General features: G+C 38.9%; 1 protein-coding gene across 1 annotated transcript in view; it reads right to left on the reverse strand.

Moving 5' to 3' along the window:
* Nucleotides 1–16,538: 16,538 nt before the first annotated feature.
* Fam171b (family with sequence similarity 171 member B) overlaps nucleotides 16,539–22,950 on the reverse strand; it is a 57,773-nt gene continuing 51,361 nt past the window's right edge. Inside the window, exons 6-8 of the mRNA XM_027420063.2 lie at nucleotides 21,355–21,471; nucleotides 18,699–18,822; nucleotides 16,539–17,886 (exon numbers count right to left, since the gene is read on the reverse strand). Coding sequence (XP_027275864.1) covers nucleotides 16,539–17,886; nucleotides 18,699–18,822; nucleotides 21,355–21,471 — 1,589 coding nt within the window. The remainder of the gene's footprint in view (nucleotides 17,887–18,698; nucleotides 18,823–21,354; nucleotides 21,472–22,950) is intronic.

Consider the following 22,950-nt stretch of genomic DNA (forward strand, 5'->3'; position numbering starts at 1 on the left):
ATACCAACATTTTAAAATCAGTAATTGATGCTTGCTAAAGAGGCTGAGAGACAGGAATATTCTAATTTGAAAGTGAAGAATGGATATTCCTACTGTGTGATAGGAAATACTAGAGGTTTTAGTGAGGACAGTTTAAGTGGACTGACGTGAGCAAAGGCCAAACTGAATAGGTTTGAAGAAAGAATGGCTGGTAGGGACTTGGAAACAGGGTATACACACAACTCAAGAGTGAAGATCATGGCTTAGAGGAGAAAAATAGTCCACCTGGAAGGGGGTATCTGGTTTCTTCAAGCTGAGACTTGGCAATGTTTACAAGTATATGAAGTCAAAGCTAACAGGTGTCATAACTGATGTCCTTACATTCCCGAGGGAGAAATCTAGAGGTGTGTCATACTGTCCTGTTGTCCTTTTAATTTTATATAGTCCAGGTTTCTCCCATCAGATTTGTAAAGCTTAATACTTAAGGAAACATCAGAGGTTCTTTTTTCTTTATAAGGGAAATAAGTATTTTAATGCCTCGTTTGAAATTGTAAGTTGAGAAAATGAAAAAAAAATAGTTCTATTCCCTTCCCTGTGGTGGGACAAGCTAAAGCATTCCTAACTTTTTCATTGGCAGAGTATTATCTCATTTATGAGTTTTGTTAAGAGTTTTGCTACAGTGCTCTCTGGGGCTCATATGAGAAAATCACTCTAGTAGGAGTAGATTAGCTTGTTTCTTACCTGTGATACAGTGAGCAAGTATCTTCAGGACTATTATAATTAGTAGTGTATATATGGCAAAAAATCTTTCTTCAAAGAAACCATTATAATGAAATATTCAGAAAAGTATATTGTAGGGAGACACCCTAGCTCTGCCCCAGGCAACCCAGACAGGTGCCAGGTGTACCGGGACTCACCCATGAGGGCAGGGTGAAGGGAAGTCGGGGTGACGTAAGGGAAGGTTCTTAAGGGCTGCACGTGGAGACCACGGCCCATCTCTCTGGCCGCGCTAGCTTGCTTCCTGTGAGCTTGCTCTGGCTTGCGTTTTTGGACTGGTGTTTACCTGAATAAAGAAGTCTTTCCATCACGGACTACAGTTCATCTTTGAGCGCACTCGGTAACCCTTAACAGTTGGCTCCCAATGTGGGGCTCTAACCCACGACCCTGAGATTAAGAGTTTCATGCTCTACCGACAATTCTCATTGTGCTTATGGATTTTACAGAACCTCTTAATATAGTTACTGATTCCCAATATGCAGAGAGAGTCGTCTTGCACATAGAGACTGCAGAATTTGTCCCTGATAATACTAAACTAACCTCGTTGTTCTTGCAGTTACAGGAAACAATCAGAAACAGAAGTAACCCACTGTACATTATGCATAACAGATCCCATATGGGTCTGCCAGGCCCACTGGCACAAGGCAATGACGAGATTGATCGTTTATTGATTGGCACTGTGCTAGAAGCCTCAGAATTTCATAAAAAGCATCATGTAAATAGCAAGGGTTTAAAGAAGGACTTCTCCATCACTTGGCAACAAGCCAAGGAGATAGTGAGAAACTGTCCTACTTGTTCCTTTTGTAACCAAACTCCGCTGCCAGTAGGATGTAATCCTAAAGGCCTTCGGAGGAATGAGATCTGGCAAATGGATGTCTTTCACTTTACCGAATTTGGAAATTTGAAATATGTGCATCATACCATTGACACATTCACAGGTTTCCAATGGGCTACTGCTCTCAACTCTGAAAAAGCTGATTCCATTATTACACACCTACTGGAGGTGATGGCAGTTATGGGAATACCAGCGCAGATAAAAACTGACAATGCTCCAGCATATGTCTCCACAAAAATGGAACAGTTCTTCAAATATTATAACATTAAGCATGTCACAGGTATACCACACAACCCTACAGGACCAACAGTTGTTGAAAGGTCTAATAGGACACTTAAGGAGATGCTCCACAGGCAAGCTGGTAAGTCGAAACTCCCCAAACATAGATTGCATAATGCTTTATTAACGCTAAACTTTCTTAATGACAGTGACAATGGACAAACAACTTCGGAAAGACACTGAACTATGGAAAAAACTGCTAAACTGAACCAACCAGTGTATTTCAAAGATGTACTGACCTCGGTATGGAAACCCGGACATGTGTTACGTTGGGGTAGGGGTTTTGCATTTGTTTCCACAGGAGAAGAAAATCTTTGGATACCATCAAAATTGATCAAGATTCGAGTTGAAAAAGACAACCCTCTCAACAAAGTTGACTGGCAGGTATTTACTGAGATATATCTCATGAACTAAATAAAAGCCTCCCAAAGGATGGGAAGTGCTTTGTTTTCATCCTCACAGGAAAACCCACCTCTGGAAGTCAAAGGACACTACATGTGTAGATACTTAAGGACAGAATGTAGCTATAACCATCGAACAAAAGGAATATGTCATATGGTAAAATTTACAGCTGTCTCTCAAATAACTATATTTCTCTTCATTTCCTAGTCCCTATTCAATTAAATCGATGCTGGATTTAGAGTTGGATTTGGCTTTTCTACCCTAAAATCCAAGCATGTTATTTAACAAAATTTTAAAGTTTCTGTGTTATATCAAGAAGCCAATTGCTGTAATACAGAATAAATGAAGAATAAGAGGACTATCTTTGTCTTTTCTTGGCTCTTTCTTTCAAGGCCTACACCCTCTCATAATTGTTGTTTTTCAAGGATTGCCTTTCCCAGTACACATACATGTACAAGAGAACATTTCTCTGATGACACTTATGTTTGAGTCCCATGCAGCCAATGAGAACCAGGCTGACAACAATTCTTGCATGCTTCGGAAAAAGAATTGGACTACACCTCCCCAGCTGCACTGGATTCAACTCACTCCGTTTTGACTGACACTCCAACCAGAACCTCAAGCAATTACTTCAATCAAGTTGAGGATTTCAACGTAGATCTTCAATCAAGCAAATCTCATCTAACATGGACTAGACATAACTCATTAGAGACTTTCCCTGTACTAGCATTTTTTTTTCCACAGGACCCCACATAGCTACCATCGTCCCATTTCAACTGTAAGTAACTTAGAAGATGCTACGCCCCCGTTCCCCATTATTGTTTATTAGGGTAGTGTAAGCCTAGTTAAGAATGACCTTCTTATTGTTTAGAGTTGGGATTGGTAGGAGGTGTTCAAGTTAGACACCCTTTCCACATGACTTTAAGACTTAGCTGGAATAGACATAGGAGGTACAATAGCAGATTATTGTATCTTCTTATACTTCACCTTAATGATTGCTAATTTTAGACGTTTTACACTATTAAGTTTTAATCCTCTTTTAGACTAAAAGGGGAATTGTAGGGAGACACCCTAGCCCCGCCCCAGGCAACCCGGACAGGTGCCAGGTGTACGGGGACTCACCCATGAGGACCAGGTGAAGGGAAGTCAGGGTGACGTAAGGGAAGGTTCTTAAAGGCTGCACATGGAGACCCCGACCCTTCTCCACCCTAGCTTGCTTTCTGTGAGCTTGCTCTGGCTTGCGTTTCGGACTAGTGTTTACCTGAATAAAGAAGTCTTTCCATCATGGACTACAGTTCATCTATAGAGTTACATGCTTGCAGGATTGAAGGGTCCAGTTGCCAATTAGAGTGTTAAAAAGTAAAGGTACCACCTTTAAAGTGGTAACTGTTGTGAAACAAGTTCTGTCTCTGCTTTCCTTTCATAAGATGACCTTTCCTTCATGGTTAAAATGTCATTAATGGATAAATAATAAGTTTGCTGGTGTTGCAGATTATTCAACCCCTGTCAGTTTTTAGATTAATTTATTTTTATTTTATGTGTATAAGTATATTGTCTGTATGTATGTAATTATGAGCATGCCTGGTGCTGGTGAGAGCCAGAAGAGGTCATCAGATTCCTTTGAACCAGAACTAAACTTAGGTCCTCTGCAAGAGCAACAAGGGTTCTTAACAGATGAACAATGTCTCCAGTCCCTTGTCATTCTTGTGGGTTGAAAAAACTCTTCTTCCAAGAAAATGGGTTTAGAGCAACTACTGGTAGGCTCTTACTCAGAATCCAGGGTTACTTCCTTCTCTTGCTGGACCTCAAACCCAGCTCAGTTGTCTCAGCAGCCTCCATTCCCAAGATGATTGCATCTCAAGTAGACAATATAAAAAAGATGTTGCAATTAAATTTGAAGGGTAATGAGAAAATCATGGAGTAACAGCAAGACATCCCCTCCCTATTCTTACAGCATGGCTGAGACATCCAGTTAGCAACCAGTAGTACTAATACTCTGGAGTCCATTCAATACTGCTGTTCAAAGTTGCTGGCAAATGACAACCATTGAGTGATTTCCAATGGGATGGCTGAGTCTGCAGCAACTGCCTATGAGCATGAAAAAAGTCTCTACTTCCAGGACCAGCTCTCTTTGAGCAAGAAGCTCTAAAGGCAGTCTATAGCTGAAATACTGAGTATAGAGCAGGCCACTGAAAACCTGATGGCTGCAACCCTAACAGGAGATACCTTCTCAAACCTAGTATCACCCCTAAACTGTCAAAATGCAATCATAGAGAGACAAACTCAGACTGGGCAAGAAGAGTGTTTATCTGAAATCCCTAAGCCACAAATATAGGTGGGTATGTGTGGTAGTTTGGAAGAAAATGGCCCCTAAAGGGAGTGGTGGTATTAGGAGTAAGTGTGGCCTTGCTGGAGGAAGTTTTTCATTGTGGTGGTGGGCTTCGATGTCTCTTTTGCTCAAGCTTTACTCAGTGTAACACACCACTTCCTGTTGCCTTCAAATCAAGATGTAGGACTCTCAGCTACTTTTCTAACACCATGTCTTGGTGGGGTCACAGACAAGAATCTTAGTTACCATCATGCTCTGCATTTGAGAAGATTCTAGTATTCATGCAATGTTTTAGTATGTGATTTTTTCCTCAATAATCTTCTATATATGCTATAGAAAGCTGTGTAATATGCTGCTGTTGGAAGCAATGATCCGTTTGTCAATGTTTATAACCATTTGGTCTATAATGTCATTAAGTCCACTGTTTCCATGTTGATCTAATTGTTTTTAGAGATACTGGTCTGTTTTACCTATGCATTATTGAGAATGAGTTATTGGTGTCTTTAAATATTTTTGTATTCATCTAAAATTTTCCATGCAGCTCTGTCAATATTTGGGGCATAGTAAATAGTCTAATATTCAGAACACACTTGTTTATAAATATTTAATTCTCTTGATAGACTCATTGTCAATGACTTTAACATTGTTACATAGTTACTAACTTGAAGGCTATCTTGTCTGATACCCTCCCAGGCAGTCCTGCTACAATGATCTCTTGTGTGAAACATATTTTTTTATTTTGAGATAATAGTAAAGCATGGTGATCATTTTAATTGAAGGCACTGTGCATCATTTGGTTAGAGAATTTATTATTTTGCATTTAAAGTAATGATTGATTTAAAGGACTTCTTGTTGAAATTTTAACTTGTTTACTGGTTATTTTGCAATTCCTTTGTTTTTTCCAACATTTCCATCTTTATGATTTGCTAAAAATTACAGTAAAATGTTTTGATGCTTTTGTTCTGATCTTTTGTGCATACTGGAGAAATTTTTTCCTTTAATCATAAGACTTACATAAGACACACTTATAACAGTCTATTTTAAGCAAATAATAATTTAAATTCAGGCACATGCAAAACTCCAGACTATACTTCCCTCCTCCAACATCTTTTATGCTCTAGATGTTATACATTACAGGCTTTTGTTTATAAATTAACATTATTTGAACCACATTTTTAAATAATTTTGCTTTTAACTTTTGTAATATAAGCAGGTAATTTATGTACTATTTCTGTATTAACCTGACTGTGTATTTACTTTAGCCAGTGAGCTTTATATTTTCACATCTTTTTCCCATCCATTTATTTAGCTCATAAATATAGTCATGCACAATTATGATACATAATACAGTATGTTCACAATGGCATGGCTAAATTAAACCAATTAACATGTTATATCACACATATTCATCAGTTTTGTTTTGAGAACACTTAAAGTATACTATCTCACAACCTTTAAAGTATAGCATATTGTTATCAACCATATTTATCATGCTCTCAGTAGACCTCAAGACATCACAGAGTCCATGCCTCTTGTCCAACTGCAGTTTTATATCCTTAAACCAATCATTTCCCACAATTCTGCTCTCTGCTCCCATAAGTTTATCATTTTTAGGTTACACATAAAATGTATTTTCACATCTTATGTTGCTTCACTCAGAGAATCCCTTGAACATTCCCCTTGAGGAAGATCTAATAGCAATGGATTCCATCAGCATTAGTTCATCTGGGAACATTTCTCTCATTTTAGGGGAGCAGCTTTTCTGTGTCGAGTAGTCCTTATAGTTGTAGAACTTATAAGCATTTTGAATATATTGTCCCACTCCCCTCTCAGCTCGAAAGGTTCTTTTGAGAAGCCCACTGATGGCACCATAGAAGCTCCTTGGTAGAGGTCATCATTTTTCTCTTATTGCTATAAAAATGTCTTTATCTTCTCTTGATCATTTATTTATCATTAAGTATAGTATGTTGTTTCAATGTTGCTTAAAATCCTTCTATTAATCTAGGTGTCTAGATTATCGCCCAATATTTGTGGATTTCTCACATAATATTTCTTTGGATAGAGTTCCCCTCCCAGTCTCTCCCTCCTTCTCTTTCCCTCTCGTCCTTGTTTCCCTTCTTCCCTCTCCTTTCATTTTCCCTGTCTTCCTGTATATTCCTTCTAAAATACCATAATTACTCATACATTCAATGTTATCACATCAGTCCTTTGCTTCTTCATTATTTTGTATTTCTTATCATTAATTAGTACACTAACCTTTAACACACTGTATTTGATCTCACTACTTACCTCTTCTACAAGATGGACTCTGTTGGTGAAGGTCCTTATTGGGTTTTTCAGTTCTGCTGTTTCCTTCTTCAGCTCTGGGATTTCAGTTTAGTTCTGTTGTACTCTTTCTATTTCTTTACTAATCTCTAGTTTCTTCATTCATTGTTATCCTTATCTTGTGAAGTTTTCTATTGGTATTTTCTTGCTATTTACTGAGCCTTAATGTAATTACTGTGAATGAATTTTCAAGAGCTTGGTGGGCCTCCTTTTCCTCTGGAGTTGTTCCTGAATCTTTAATTTCCTCTGGTGTTTCATGTTTGCTAAATAGTCCATACCTTTCAAAACCTTGAATGACAGCATTTGAAAGTGAAAACACTTCTTCTAGTAATTATTAACTGGTTTTATTAAGTCTTTGTCCTTTTTGGTCTCTGGATTTATAGAAATGCCTCCAGGATTATGGTTAAGTAGGGCTGAAACAAGGTCATGCTACCATGTCCATATTTGGTCTGAATGTTATTGCTAGGTGATGCATTCTTAGGAGTGGAGCTCTACTGGGACGAGGGCTTACATTAAGGTCCTCAGATAACAGATCAGTCACTGTATGTGCTAACTGGTGTGTGGCTTCCTCTGGGTCCCTAGGACAGCTCCCACTAGGCTCCTGGGTGAGTCTCTGGGCAAGAATATTGGTCCTTGTCCATAGATGAGATGTACTGGAACCAAAGTGAGTTCCACAGCTGAGACCATGGTCTGCAGTCCTGCCATTAGGAATTAACAAGTATGTTTCTACCCTCTGTGTTTCTAAAAGAGGACAACACTGCTTTCTATTGATAGCTAAGCTAGGTTGCAGTCACATATCAGAAGCACTCCAGGGTCAACAACTATGGTATGGTATGCCTGTTATCTGAGACTCGGCCATGACTCTTTCTTCCTGGTTCCCTTGTTTGATGTTTTTAAATATGAGATTTAAGTCAAACATATCAGTAGCCATTTCTGAACCTAAGGTGAGGTTGACATAGTCTTTCAGCCTAACATCTGAAACTAAACCCTTCCTCTCCAACATCCCTTTTCCTCTGCTTCTTGAAAAGCTATCACTCTCTGCATTCACCACTGTTTACTGTAGAGAAAAACCTCTCTGGTTATGGCTGAAAGCATCTTTTACCTACCAGCATGTGGTAGTTCGAATGAAAATGTCCCCACAGGCTCATAGGAACTAGCACCATTGGGAAGTATGACCTTTTGGAGTAGGTGTGACATTGTTGGAGTCACTGGGAATGCGCTTTGAGGTCTCAGAAGATCAACCCTGGCCTAATGTGTCTCAGCCTCTTGCTGCTGCCTTTGGATTCAGATGTAGAACGCTGAGCTCCTTCTCCAGCACCTTGTCTGCCTGTGTGCCATTGTGCTTCCCGCCATGATGATAATGGACTGAATTTCTGAAACTGTAAGCCAGCCCCAATTAGTTTTCCTTTATAAGAGTTTGCCATGGTCATGGTGTCCCTTCACAGCAATAGAAACCCCAAGACACAATCTATGCACAGATATTTAAGTTAAATATCAGTAGTAAATGACTGGCCTGAGTCTGTGACCTCACAAGCCCTCAGTTGTTAACTAGACTTAGAGTACCAAGCATGAGTCATGCAACTGATGATCTCTTCTGACCAGCCTCATGGACCCGGCCCCAACAAGACATTCATACACTGTCCTAAAGCTTGGGGAACATTGTGGAAGACAGAGCAGGAAGTATGTAAGAGTGAAAGATAGGATAAAGGCCTCAAAATGTCATTCTCTTGACTCATACAGCAATTATAGTCATTAACTAACAACAGTAGCTGTTCTGAGTCTACATAAGACCTAGTATTAAAGCAAGGATGGGTCGGTCCTATGCTGGTTTCCCAGCTATCAGTCTAGGGTCCATGAGCTCCCCATTGTTCAGGTCATTTGTTTCTGTGTGTTTCTCCAGCCTGGTCTTGACCCCTTTGTTCATCACTCCTCCCTCTCTGTAAGTGGATTTCCGAAGTTCAGTTCAGTGTTTAGCTGTGGGTCTCGGCTTCTGCTTCCATCAGCTACTCGTTGAAGACTCTAGGATGGCATATAAGGTAGTCATCAATCTCACTATAGGAGAAGGGCATTTAAGGTTGCCTCTCCACTATAGCTTAGATTCATAGTTGGTGTCATCCTTGTAGATCTCTGGATATTTCCCTAGTGCCATATTTCTCTTTAGACCTACAGTGGTGGATCTGTATTTACCCCTAGTGTACAAATGGACTTTGGGAGCCCATTCCACATAGAGGGATACTCTCTCAGCCTAGACACACAGGAGAGGGCCTAGGCCCTGCTCCAAATGATGTGATAGACTTTAAGGATCCCCCATGGAAGACCTCACTCTCCCTGGGGAGCAGAAAAGGGATGGGATAGGGAGGTAGGTGAGGAGCAGGGGAGGGAGAGGGAACTGGGACTGACATGTAATACAAGATTGTTTCTAATTTAAATAAAGATCATAAATAATAATAAAAAAGAAAAATATGAGGAAAAAAGATGGGCCAGGCAGTGGTGGTGCACACCTTTAATTCCAGCACTTGGGAGGCAGAGGCAGGTGGATCTCCGTGAGTTCAAAACCAGCCTTGTCTACAGAGCGAATGTCAGGAGAGGCTCCTAAGCTACACAGAGAAACCCTGTCTTGAAATAAAATAAAATAAAAATAAAACAAGGATGGGTGGTGCTCAAGGGAGCCTATTATTTATATCTGAAGTATGAAATATTGGTAGATTCTGGCAGGAGCACCACTGTCTTTAGCTTTATACCAACTGCTGAGTCTACCAGGCTCCAATGAATAGTTCCAGGAGATCATATAAAAAAAAAACTAGATACGTGAGGGAGATTTGTGGAGAGGATAGTGTGTGGCTAGAGGATAGTAAAGGGGACAGTATGTGTTGCATACATGTGTGAAATTGTCTAAAAACAACTTAATTTTTAAATATTAACAATAAAAATAGACCTTTAAAGTTTGGACCCTCAGCAGTGTTTTACAACCCCAAACCTATGTCGCAATGCTGCTATGAAGACTCTGGTTTGTGGAGAGGTACTAAGTTATTGCTGCTATAGCTGCAAGCGAGGAGGCTGTGTGTATATATGTGTGTGTTATACGCACATGTGTATGTCATACTCACATGTGTATGTCATATGCACATGGGTTGATGAGTGTTGCATGTACACATGTATATGTGGCATAGCACAAATGTGTGTCTGACTTATACACATGTCTCTGGGAACACACACAAAGGCCAAGGGAGTACATTGGGTATCCTGTTTTATGATTTTGTCTTATTCAATATAGGATCTCTTACTAAACCTGGGCCTAGGTGGCAGTCAGTGAGCACCTCTCACTTCTGGTTCCCTGCTACAGCACAGGGGTCTCAGGAACTGCCCCCAGCTTTTTATGTTAGTGCTGAAATTCAAACTCAGATCTTCATGCTTGTGCAGCAAGCACTGTGATCCCCTAGTCTGTCTCTCCAGACTACAGGAGCTCTCTTTCTTTCTTTCTTTCTTTTTCTTTTTTTCTGGTTTTTTGAGACAGGGTTTCTCTGTGTAGCTTTAGAGCCTATCCTGGCACTCGCTCTGGAGACTAGGCTGGCCTCGAACTCACAGAGATCCGCCTGCCTCTGCCTCCCGAGTGCTGGGATTAAAGGCATGCACCACCAACGCCCGGCCAGGAGCTCTTTTTCTACCATCTTGCTGATACTCTCCCTACTTCTCAAAGCACTTTAGATGTTTCCATTGAACAAAATCCATTATCATGTACTCACTAGTCAATATTTATTAAGTATATCACAAAAATATTATTGGAAGTTAAGGATATTAAAGCATAGTTCTCATCCATAGGGATCCTTTGATTGTAGCAGACAAACATAAGCAAAAGATAAATTATCAGTACAACGTAAGAATCTAGAACATCTCATACAGTGGGTATACATAATTAACATGCCAGCTTTCTTTTCTTTAGAAGTGAATTGAGGAGTATGTTTTAGACAGATGGGATTTTAGAAAATATCTGATTTACATTGAAATTGTTTTAAAAAATTGATTTTAATAGTATTAAATTTCACCTTGACTTCTAAAAGGAAGGAGGATGAGATATGTCTCAATAAGAAGAGGGACAACTACAGTTCTGTTGTAAATAATCCTCAACTTGTTCTTTAGTTGTAAAGGAAAGTAACAGACCACAAGCAGGAATATTTTTTGAGAAACGAGGGTTTAGAAAATGAGTATGTGTATTAGTAATCATAAGTATAAAACTGATTTTTAGAATCTTATTAAAATTAATTTACCATTCTTATCAACACACAAAGAAAGCAAAATATATAACTAGGCAAGTAATTGTTTGCCCTACTCTTCCTTTGTTATTATAGCTATAAGTGCTCTCTAGAAAAAAGAAAGTCTTGAGTTACAAACCTTATGGGCTCACCATTGGCATCTACCTTAACAGTTAGTATTCAAATAAATGACATTTATTAAATAGTTCAAAATACATCATATAAGTGTATAGAGTATTTAAAGAATAAATAAAATAGTTAATAAATCATTCATGGAATTAAAACATTTTAAAATTAGAGATAAACACTTAATGGGAAAAATGAGCAACAAGAAAAATTGTAGAGGTCCACATTAACAATTAAATTTTTTTCTATTTAATGAATACAACTATTGTAGAGATTATCTAAGTTAGAAAATAAGGTTTAAAAATCCTCTTAATACAAAGTGCTAATTAGTAGGGATGAATTTGAGTATAACTTTTTAACAAGCACTTTTGTATATGACAAAGATATATTTTCCAAGCTAAGATGGAAATATAAAATAAAAGTCTTCTAAGATGCTCTTTCACCTTTTCTGGTAGGCACAATTGTCCTCTCAGTGCCATAGTTTTGAAATGTTTTTAATGAAGTCATCAATGTATAACAAGCTGAGGGACTCCTGGGGCTGTAATTATCTGGTTTGTTTTGAATCACTGTCTGTAGTTACTCTAGTATTTTAATAAGGTCTACAAGGATTAGAAACAGTGAACACATGAGTTATGAAACCAACTGACAACCCAAACAAAAGAAGGAAAAGAGCCAACTCAAGAAAAAAATTAGGCTTTCCCTACAAAGTTATTAAATATTATGTAGCAAGACACCCACTTTAGCTATAAAGACCAGGAAAGGCAGGTTTTCAACTAAGAAAATTTCCATCAGCAGATACTTCATCATTTGCTATAGCTGGCAAAGAAGAGAGACATGCCATTGCAATATTTTGAAGTATTACAGGCAGTAAAAATGTGATCATTAAACATAGCTATTTCAGGAAGGAAAGTTATTCCCCCTCCCAGACATTTTCTATGCATGTATGTTAATGAATATTTATTAATATTACCAAAATATTTTACATTTAGCATTGTAAACTATTACTGAATTCTTGGCTACCTTTCTGGCACTTAACCATAAAGATGTCTTTAAGAATCTAAATTCAATAAAGATAAAAATATCAAGGGAAAAAAGAATCTTCATTTTGGTGGAGAGGAAATCCAAGTCTCATGTATACAGTAAAGACGTTTCCCCTACCCTTCCCTTGGTGTGACAGTGCACTCCTGAAAGTAAGCTATCTTGCTGTGTATCCTGACAAAGGACTCTCTTAAAGGTGCTAATTTTGGAGCCAAGGTAAAGCAACACTGAGGCCTAGTTTCATGTTTTCCAATATGTAGTCGAAGGGGCAGGGCCCTGGTTGTCTGTTCCAACTAATAAGTATATGGGAGAATTACTTTCCACAACATTGAAATATCCCTGTCTCTACCTAACTTCTTTTTCTGCAGCTCTTTACAGTTCCATCATTCTTCCCATACAATTTTTACTTCTGAGATCCTAGTGTCTTGACCAGCTGCTGTATCACATTGCTTTGGCATTGCTATACTTCTGGTCATGACTTAGCCACATCATTTCTTTGAATCCGACAGCCTTCAGGCCCATGCCCTGACACAAAGGCAGCCACACTCTGCTAAAACATGCAGGACCCCAGGTGGAAGGTTCCAGCACAGTGCCAGTGGAGTCAGTGTGTCTGCAATATTGTATGCCAAGTGGCTTCAGAGTCCACCACCCAATAGATCTACCTAAAAGTATGTCTGGTCACATGATGCATAAAAGGTATTGGGGAGGTCTAAAAATATGGCATCCAGGATAATTCCCAAAAACTATTCTAAAGCCCCTGACTACCTCCTGTCTGAACCTAAGTAGTGTTCAACTGGCTGAGCGAGGACTTTGGAGAGCAGAGTGTGAAGATCCTTTTCCTCATCACATCTTAGGTCAGAAGCCCAAAGAGTGTCTTGAAGAGAGGTATGGGGGCTTTATATCATTTTTTCACTTAGAATTTAAAATATAAATTTAAAATGACCATGAGATTAATGAATCCCATTCAATGGAAAACTAGTTGTCTATTCTCAGCTTCAATAGTAAAACTGAGAACTCTGGAGACCTAAAAATAATTATCAAGTTCATCATATATATGGGATTAATTTTACGTTGGAACATAATGAATAAAAAGTTATGATTATTTACTAGACAAAATATAACATAGGGAGATTTTGCTTGTTACTTCAAATTAAACACTGAAACAAGTATATATTCAGATTGATTTTTTTTATTATCCTTAAAGAACTGTTTGTAACATTTTACAAATCTTCAGACTGTTCAAGAAATACAGTAACATCAATAAATATACCAAAAACATGAGATTTCTCTGATGAAAGAATATGAAGAAGAGGAGTAGGAGGAGGGGGAGGAGGAGGAGGAGGAGGAAGAGGAGGAGGAGGAGGAGGAGGAGGAGGAGGAGGAGGAGGAGGAGGAAAAAAAAACACCTGAGAACATGAGGGCAAGACGTCAACTCTAGATCTGAAGTGGAAACCAAGTCAGGTCTGTCTGTGATGTCAGCACACAACAATGAGTAACTCAAGCCATAGAAATTAATATGTAGTTTTGAGCTTCACCTTTCTGGGAAGTTTGGAAGGACAATATTTGACCCCCAGATCTCTAAAACCCTATAATATATATGGATAGCAGAGTTTCCAAATATATAGAAAGTAGCCTGACAGCAATTACCAAAGCAAAGCAGGGCTCTTATTCCTCAGTATTTGTGATTTTTGTGGCATGCTGCAAACTATAAAAGGACATGATCCCTATTCAACAGCAGAAATTCATAAAAATGGATTTTTAGAAAGTTTCAAGGTCATATTATTCAAAACTGCACATAGCTGTGCTTTAGTAAATGGATCCATTGGTTAATTGATAGCTTTGCCTTCGAGATATACCCAAACTATATACAAAGGCTCCACAAATTTCAGCAATTTGTAACCAAAATTCTCTAGTTTACATATGCAAAATTCTGCACTGGCTTTCAATTTAAAAATTTAAGAAAGTAGTGAATAGTGTTAGCTTCTCACTTGGGTTAAAAAAAAGTAGATGGCTTAGGCTTTTTGAAAGGAAACTGTGAACAGCTCACAAATGAGAAGTCACATTCTTCTGATTAGAAAAGATAAATTGCCTAAAATTCCCAATCAAAAACAGCACACACAGTGCTCTTTTTGAAAAAAAATTATTTTGTGAAATTAAAGTTCTACAAAAGCCCTTAGGATACATCATCTCATTTCCCTTAGACAAAAATGAGTGAAGTCACTGGCATACTTGGGCAATATACTCACATGTTTATATGTGTATTTCATTGCCCAGTTGAGATACAAAACCTTTTTAAAGGCGAAGATATACACTTAAAGTGTTACGGAGGTGCAGCACTTTCTTATATAGCTCCTAGCCTCATTCCGATTTATCAATGTATTGTGGATTCAAAAAACAGCACACAAAAGAAAATGTAACATGCAAAATCCATTGTTCCAACGTGAAACACTAGGGCTATATAGTTTTTAATAACCGCACATCTGTTTAATTTGGCTAACAAAATGTACACTGAAGAAAGATGTTGTTTATCCTCCTAATGCAAGTCCGAGTCAAAGGCACTTCCACAGAGCACTAACTCCTTAAACTTCTCCAAGTCATTCCATGCTATTTATGATCTATTTCTGTGTGAGGCCAATAAAGAGCCCCCCCCCCTCTAAATGTGAGCCTTGTCACTCTACCCCCAATAGCAAGCCTATGTGTTACCCAAACACATATAAAGAGGAGTAATACACAAGAAACATAGGCAAAGGTCTTTGCATTCTTTGGGTTAAATTCACAAAGCCAGGAGAGTTCCAACAGGTAAGATATTTCAGAAGAGATTGCAGGAAAATCTGGCTGAAGTCTACTGTCTTGGGGTAGGGTACTGTTGTCTTCCATCATACAACTATCTACAATTTTACAAAGTTAGGGTGTCATAGTTTCCTTAAGCTTGTTTAGGTGGCTTGATTCTCCTCTGCTGCCCATGTATTGAATAGTAGAGGGTGAAAAGAAGAACCATTTCTGCCCATCAAAAGGAAAGGGAGAGCTACTGCACAAAGGTGTCCTTGTGAAAAATTTTAGGTAGAACAGGATGGGTTGATTGGATCAAAGAGATTTTATTTTACAAGAGTTGAGGACACATAACTGAAAACAGCTTCTGAGTTCACACTGAGGGAAGGACAGGGATAAATGCCTGAAACTGACAAGTGAGGCTGTATGGGCACAGGAGACAATGAAAGCTCTCTCTTGAAACCCAGAATGCTTTCCTCCATCATCTAAAAGAGTCAATATGAAGACATGTAACTCATACCCTGGAGATTTTTTAATATCAAAATGGCCTTTCCTCTCCTGCCAAATTACATGGAATATTCATTTTTTTATCTACATAGTCTATTCATTTTTTGGCCTTCACAAAAAATTGCTGTATTTTTAATTAAGTTTAATTGGGGTTATAACAAAAGAGTATTAAAAATAGACTTTAGCCTATATGGATAGTGAGCCTTAAAGCAAACCAGAGCCTCCTCTCACCTGGCAACTAAGGTCACTTCATTTGAAAATAAAAAGACAATATTAGAGTTTTCATTTTTCAAATGTCTACATAATAAGTCAATGTCTTATTTGCTCTATAAACCTATATCCCCAAATAACCAGAATTTGGTCTCCTCTAGTGAACCAGGGGCTTCCTGGCTGTATTATAGGGGCACAGGATTTACTATGGTGCTGACAATCCACAAGCCATCAATCTTAAGAAAGAAAGTGTCATTTGGTCTTTAACATCCACCCAAACATCTGTCAAGCTGTTTTTAAAGCATAGGCAGGAAAAGACGTCACAGTCACACTGCAGGAGGATGAGGCCGGAAGAAGACACCTGCCTTTGTGTTTCATGAGACCAAGGCAGAGGCAGTTGTAGCACACATTTCACTGTTGGATTCTTAAGAGTCAGTACAATTGGAAAACTGAGCAACATTTTCAGATAACATCTTTACATTATTTTACATTTTGAAAACTTGGATATCTTCATCACTCAAAAGCAGATGAAAAGAACAGGCCACAGAAAGCATTTCTAGTTTTTGAATTATTATTTTACCATCTACTTTGCTTGAGATGTGTTCAAGACCGGTGAGACTGCTGGGTCTCAGCTTCCCAAGAAGTTCATACTGCAATTTACAAGAAGCAAGAATACACACCATGAAACGACAGAGATACATGGCTCTCACAATTAGTTTATGGGAATCAGTGGACGTTCCTCCCGTTTCTTCCAGATGTTAGTCTTGCTATCTCTTTTGGCTAGTGGTGGTGGTCGACCTCTTTTTTTAGTGGGAGATGTGTTGGCTTCAAAATCTTCCACAGTGCTTTTCCTTCCTGGAGACTCTTCCCCGGGGTGCTCTATAATAACTCCGCTGCCTCCATCTAAGATGTGCCTCAATGCAGGATCCTCGGGGGAGCAGACTGTGGTGCCGCTCTCACTGCTGCTCAGGTCTAAATCTTCCAGGTAAAGGATCTTGGGCTGATGCATGCTTTTGATGAATGTTTTCTCCCTCTCCAGCTTTCTACTTGAATGGTGCTCATTCATATCCACCCCAGAGTCTAGACTTGTATCATTGCTCTGGGTTCTCTTGCCTTTTTTAAGGTCTATAAAGGAGTGTCTCACTTGTGCCACAGGCTTTCCATCAAGAGACACAAACCACGCCCTGGGATGGGGAGAGGGTTTGCCTTTGGACAACTCTAGGAGGGTCTGCTCGGAAATGCCTTGGAGTTCTGATGAAAAAGGAGTCATCACAACAGCTTCGTTTAGGGTTCCGGGAACAGACACGGACTCCAACAAGCTGTTGGAATAGCGGCTCCAATCTGAAGTCTGGGATGGCAAGCTCTGCTGACCTTCAAGTACAATGTCCTCTTCTCTGGCATCTGGGGCTTGGACGTGAGAATGCATTGGCATTTTGGGCAATGTTTGTGTAAAGTTCTCTCTGTTTACTGGTTCCATCAACTGGCCATAGACCAACTGTCCCTTTCGTGGCAAAGTGGCAGACTTAGCAGCATGTAACTGCTCTGGTGTGGAGAACAGGTCTGACGTCTGAAGGATGGCAATGGGCTGGCTGTAGATGTGCATAAGCTGCTCCGGAATGTGGGACCGCCCATAGACCTCCTCACTTCCTGTGAGATACCTCTTTTCCTCTTGAGCGCCACCTAGCGACGGAGAGAGGTTGTTGTTAATATGCTTAGGTTGTTTGCTTCCTAGACTTGGCTCCAACGACTGTGTTGGATTTCTTGAGTAGTTATTGTGATTGACTGACAGAAAGGAAACATCTTCATTGTAGATTTTAAAATTGTCCCGAGTTTTCACCATGGAAATTCTTTCTTCTGTTTCCATCTTTGTGGTTTCCTTTTTCTGGGGGCTGTAGGATGAGGTTTGGGCATTAAATAACTGTGCCTTGTCCTCAGCTTTTAATGCAACTTTGACTGAACTGATATGATTTATGTGTGTTGTTGATGTTGTCTGGTCTCTCTTGAGGATCTCAAGTTTAGTGATATTTCTTTCTCTTTTCTGTGGTGTTCCACACTTACCCCTAGAATAGAAAAAGCAATACTTAAAGTTACAATCTATAATATTCACCAAAGAAAAGTATACCAAAACATACAAATACAATTATAATGATGCTTCTAGAATGCATTTGTTTTGATTTCCAATCTACATATATTAAAAGATAAATGATTCTTTGTATTTTGTAACTTTTCACTTATGTGTATGGATGTGCATGTCAGAGCTCCTAGAGCTGGAGTTAAAGGCCTAGCACAGAACTCAGATTCTTTGGAAGAGCAAGTGTTTTCTTTCTTTCTTTTGTTTGTTTGTTTTTAAAATAGATTCTTCTTGCATACAGTACACTTCACCACAGTTTCCCCTCTTTCCACTCCTCCTATCTTCTCCCGATTCCCCTCTCCCTCAGATCTATTATTCCCTTTCTCTTTCCCTTCATAACAGAGCAGGCCTCCAAGACACAACAACCAAACAAAACAAAACAAAAAAAGATACAATAAGACAAGACAAAAGACCTCATTCAGAGGTGGGACAAGGCAACCCAATGGAGGAAAAAAAATCCCAAGAGTAGGCAAAAGAAAGAGACACACCCACTTCCACTGTTAGGAGTTCCACAAAAACACCAAGCTAACAGCTGTAACATATATGCAGAGGGTGTGGTAAGGACCCTTGAGAGCCCCATGCTTGCTGTTTCAGTGAAAGCAGGTGTTGTTAACCACCAAGCCATCTCTCCAGCCCCTAATAATGATTTCTATTAATGAACTTTATAGTACACACAATATACTGAAGTTATACTACAATATGACAACTCTGACTATACATATAGATTAGTGCTGTTCTTACCTGCAATAACAAAGCAGTACAGCAAAAAATCCAATGATGATAACTATTGTTCCCCCTAATATGGCTGTAAGGAACACTGTGTGGTAGGCAGTTATGTCTTTGGAATCTTCATTTATACCTGAACCTGCATGATTCAATGTAAACACAGAAAAACGTATCATTTGGGGTTAGACTTTTAGATTTGTTTTATCCTGGATGAGGTAAACTGAATATGTATGTCTGCTCCTGTTAGTTTACATCCTTCCTGTGGTAACTTCCATGGTTGAATGACAACTTTCATGCCCTGTGGGACTTATCAACCGACTTGCTTTGATCATTGAATTTGGAATATTTTAAATGAGGTTGCATGACTAAGGGAATAGCTTTTTTCAAAATACCACTTACCTTCAGAAACTGAACATTTTGCCTAATATTGCATCCTACTTCATATAACAAGCATTCAGATCACTTAAAAGTATGTATTCAATCTGTTTCCCTGCTGTGTGTTTAGCCTATTTATTTTAACTTACCTTTAAGAAAGCAATGTAACCTCACTATGCTTTGGAATTCCCACCTAATTCACTGCTACAAAATAAACTGAACGCATAGCTTTAATCTCACATCATTTTCCCCTCTCTCCTTTGTGGCTTTTCCATGCCCCTGACCCAGAGTAATATACATGCATTGTGGTATTCTTTTTCAGAAAGTAGTCAGTATGCTGAAAGAAACCTTTCATAATGTTAGAAGTAACAGGTGGATGTAGGTTGAATGAATCTATTTGCAGTTTTGAGTGCTACTTGGGGTCCAGTAAATTCTTCCCTTGTAAATGCTGGTTAAAAAAAAAATAAGAGAAGAAATTCCTAGTTAACTTCCCATACCATATTTTCTATGCTATTCAGTAAATATAGTACAAAGCCCTTTGTTAGAAGTAGACGGAAGACACAGGAGAGAAGTGCAGAATCCATATTTGGGAACACTTTTTGGTTTAAAAAGGAAGAGCCTCTTTCTTTAGTGTGGCACCAATGCATGTGATATGGCTTGGGCGTCTTGCTAAGGCACTCTGACATGGGAAGAGTATGTCCCGGAATGTCACTATGCCTTCAACCTGAGTTCTGAAATAAGAAAACATAAGTTGAACCATGGCCACCTGGTGAAGAGTTGACCAAGCTCTGGTCAGATCTGCCCAAAAGCAGAGCAGCCAACCCAAACACACATACTTAAAAAGTAAATAAGTAACATAGCGCCTAAAACAGTTGATTGCTGCACAATAGCTTGAGCTTACAGAAGCAATGCCTGGCTGTTGAGCTACTGAGAAAACCAAACCCTAAAACATGGGGCCCTGGCTTCCAAGCGTTAAAGTGAACTTTGAAGGGAATAGTTTAAGGAAGTTGTGATAATGGAAACTCAAATTATGTGGGAGCAAAATATGGAATGATGGGGTTCTTACTCAATTTGAATTAGAGTGATACCCAGGCTGACAAAACCCACCCAGTCTCCAGCATGTGAAAGGATGTTTCTGTATTCAGGAAGGTTTTGGGGTGTTTTGTTTGGTTTTGTTTTTTGTTGGGGGGTTGTTTGTTTGTTTGTTTGGTATTTGCTGTTTTGTTTCATCTTTATCGAGATGTGGTCTTACTATGTAACTCAGGCTGTTCTGGAACTCTCTATGTAGATCAGGCTGGCCTCAAACTCAGAGATCTGCCTGCCTCTGCCTCCTGAGTTCTGGGACTAAAGGTATTCATCGTTATGACCAGTTCTATTCAGGAAAACTTAGTAGCTTAAATAAATAACTTTTTAAATTTTTGATACATGTACTGGTATGTGATAAATGTGGGGTTTTGTTAGGTTCAGATCCCCACATAATTTGATGCCATGTTAAATACTTTGTGTTAGAACAGCATGGATCATCCCCAGTGAAGAATCCTTGTGTGGCCACCAGCTTCCAGCCACCATCTGTTCAAACTGTCAGGTCAATAATCATCCTGTACACCATCTATCTGATCTTTCAAAACAATCTGGAGACATAATTATTCAACAGTCTTTCCTCTCACATTCCCCAGAGTCTTCCTCCTCAGAAGGACCAGGCACTATGTGAGGAAAGACTGGAAAGGATAAGAGTCAGTGGTGGCCACCTGGTGAAGAGTTGACCAAGCTCTGGTCAGGTCTCTGAGTTGCAGAGATGTCTGGCTTCCCCAGGATCCTGTAAACTATATTCTTCACTTTTTATAAAATTACCATAATGTCCCTGTTTCTTGTAGCCAGAGGCTTTAACTGTTCTGGGTAGAATTCATTCATGAAAACATAAAATTAGAAAATAATGGAACACTCAGGAAATGGTGAAGTACACCTTTAATGCTAGCACTCCCAAGGCAGAGGCAGGTGAATATCGGTGAGTTCAAGAACAGCTAGGGAGGGTTGTGACACAGAGAAAGCCTGTCTTGAAAAAAAGAAAGGAAAATACTGGAACAAACTTCAGTCTTCACAAATTCACTAGATGTGACAGTAAGAGAGTTCATGAAGCTTAATCCTTTGGTTTTGTACAAGATAAAAGGGGGGGTTGTCTAGTTTTGTTCACCTGCCCCATGGCAATGCTTAGCCTAAGCTGGAGGCCAGCTGATATCAACTCCAGCATGCTATGTGCATTATTCTTTAAAATTACTTCGTTTCATTTTTACAGTACCTCTAGCTCCTGGGAATGGAGCTGCAATCCAGTAGCCCAAATGTGGTGCATCATAGGTCCAAATCAAATGACTGTTGTGCTCCTTAACTATTCCCCAGCCATGATGTACCCAAGCACCTAAAACATGTGGTAAGTGAAAAACAAGTTAGGTATAGTTCTAAATCTTAGAGCTAAGGTATAAAAACAAAGTTTTCTGGTAGTCATGCAAAGAATTTCGAACAATTCAGAAATTATAAATACCGTGAGAGTAAATATCTAGGATGATAAATACTAAATGTTACATCATACTCAATATCATACATGCATAATAACATAATGTAAATGAGTTGTCATGACTAAAGAAGATAAATTCATTATAACAAAACTCAATTTAGGTACCCCAAGAGGATGAAGAATAAAATTCTAATTGAAAGGCTACCTAAGATGTAAATGTAAAGTTCTTGAATCCCAGAGTTCAGTCTCTAACACCAGACATGTAACAAGAGAGAAATAAATCCCAATTCATCAACAGGTAGTCATTTTGTCACTTGTCCTGAGATTGTGATTAAACACAGACGCCATATGCTGTGTGGCCTTATCACTTTAAGAACCATTGTTCTAATGCTACTGATAGTTTTTCCAGAACTCTTTCTTATCTATCCCAGAGCTGCATTCATGAATAAGTCAGGCTTCACATGCAGTTTTCATCTGAGGTGCCAGAACTTAAACCAGTTCATCGCAGGCATGGTACCATAACTGGGAAGCAAGCCCTGACCTGGTCTTCTTTGCCACTGAGAATGGAGTTGAGAGATCCAGGAGGAATTGATTACATGACCAGAGTAGAACCCAGACCACTGCAGCACCTGCAACTAGTAGTTGACAGGCCCCCCTCAAGTCCCATTTGGAGACCAGTGTCTCCCCACAAAATGTACCTCATCCAGCCCACTAAAGGCATACACAGCCTCATGCTCAAATTTGGAAAGCTCAAACTGTCTCTTAACTTTAAAAAAGGTTGTCTACTCCAGTGAAGTTGTGTCATCTATAGTAAAATATATTCAGTAAAAACCTAAACCTTTGATGAAATTTTATGCACAAATAGCTCACAGAGGTATGTAAAGCTTGGTATATATTGGTTTTTTGGCTTATTATCTATGAAATGTAAAATGGGCTATATTATTTTTTATCCTTAATTTACACATTTGTACATATTTATGGCAAACAGTAGAATTTCACAGATATTCACAATGTGTATTTGTGAATTTCCTTCGGCTTATACACACATCAATCTCATACATAGGATGTGACCTCTGAGCCCATCTACTTATCTTGAAACATATCAGAGCTTATTTCAGATAATTTACCTCACTATGCTATAGAACACTAAAACTAATCCCTCCTGACGTTTTTGTATCCCTCAGCCCTGTGTTTACTGGAATATCGTTTACAATAGCCAAGATAGGAACCAACCAAAATGTCTGCCAGTGTATGAATGGGTAAATAAAATGTATCTGTGCAATATTAATTTGGTCAGTCATACAAAAGTGAATAAATCCAATAATTTTCAGCAATATTGATTAAACAGTTAATAATAAAGTAGAGAAACTTGAGGTGACAGAA

The sequence above is a fragment of the Cricetulus griseus genome, chromosome 6, assembly GCF_003668045.3.
Source record: "Cricetulus griseus strain 17A/GY chromosome 6, alternate assembly CriGri-PICRH-1.0, whole genome shotgun sequence".
In the NCBI taxonomy this organism is placed as follows: Eukaryota; Metazoa; Chordata; class Mammalia; order Rodentia; family Cricetidae; genus Cricetulus; species Cricetulus griseus.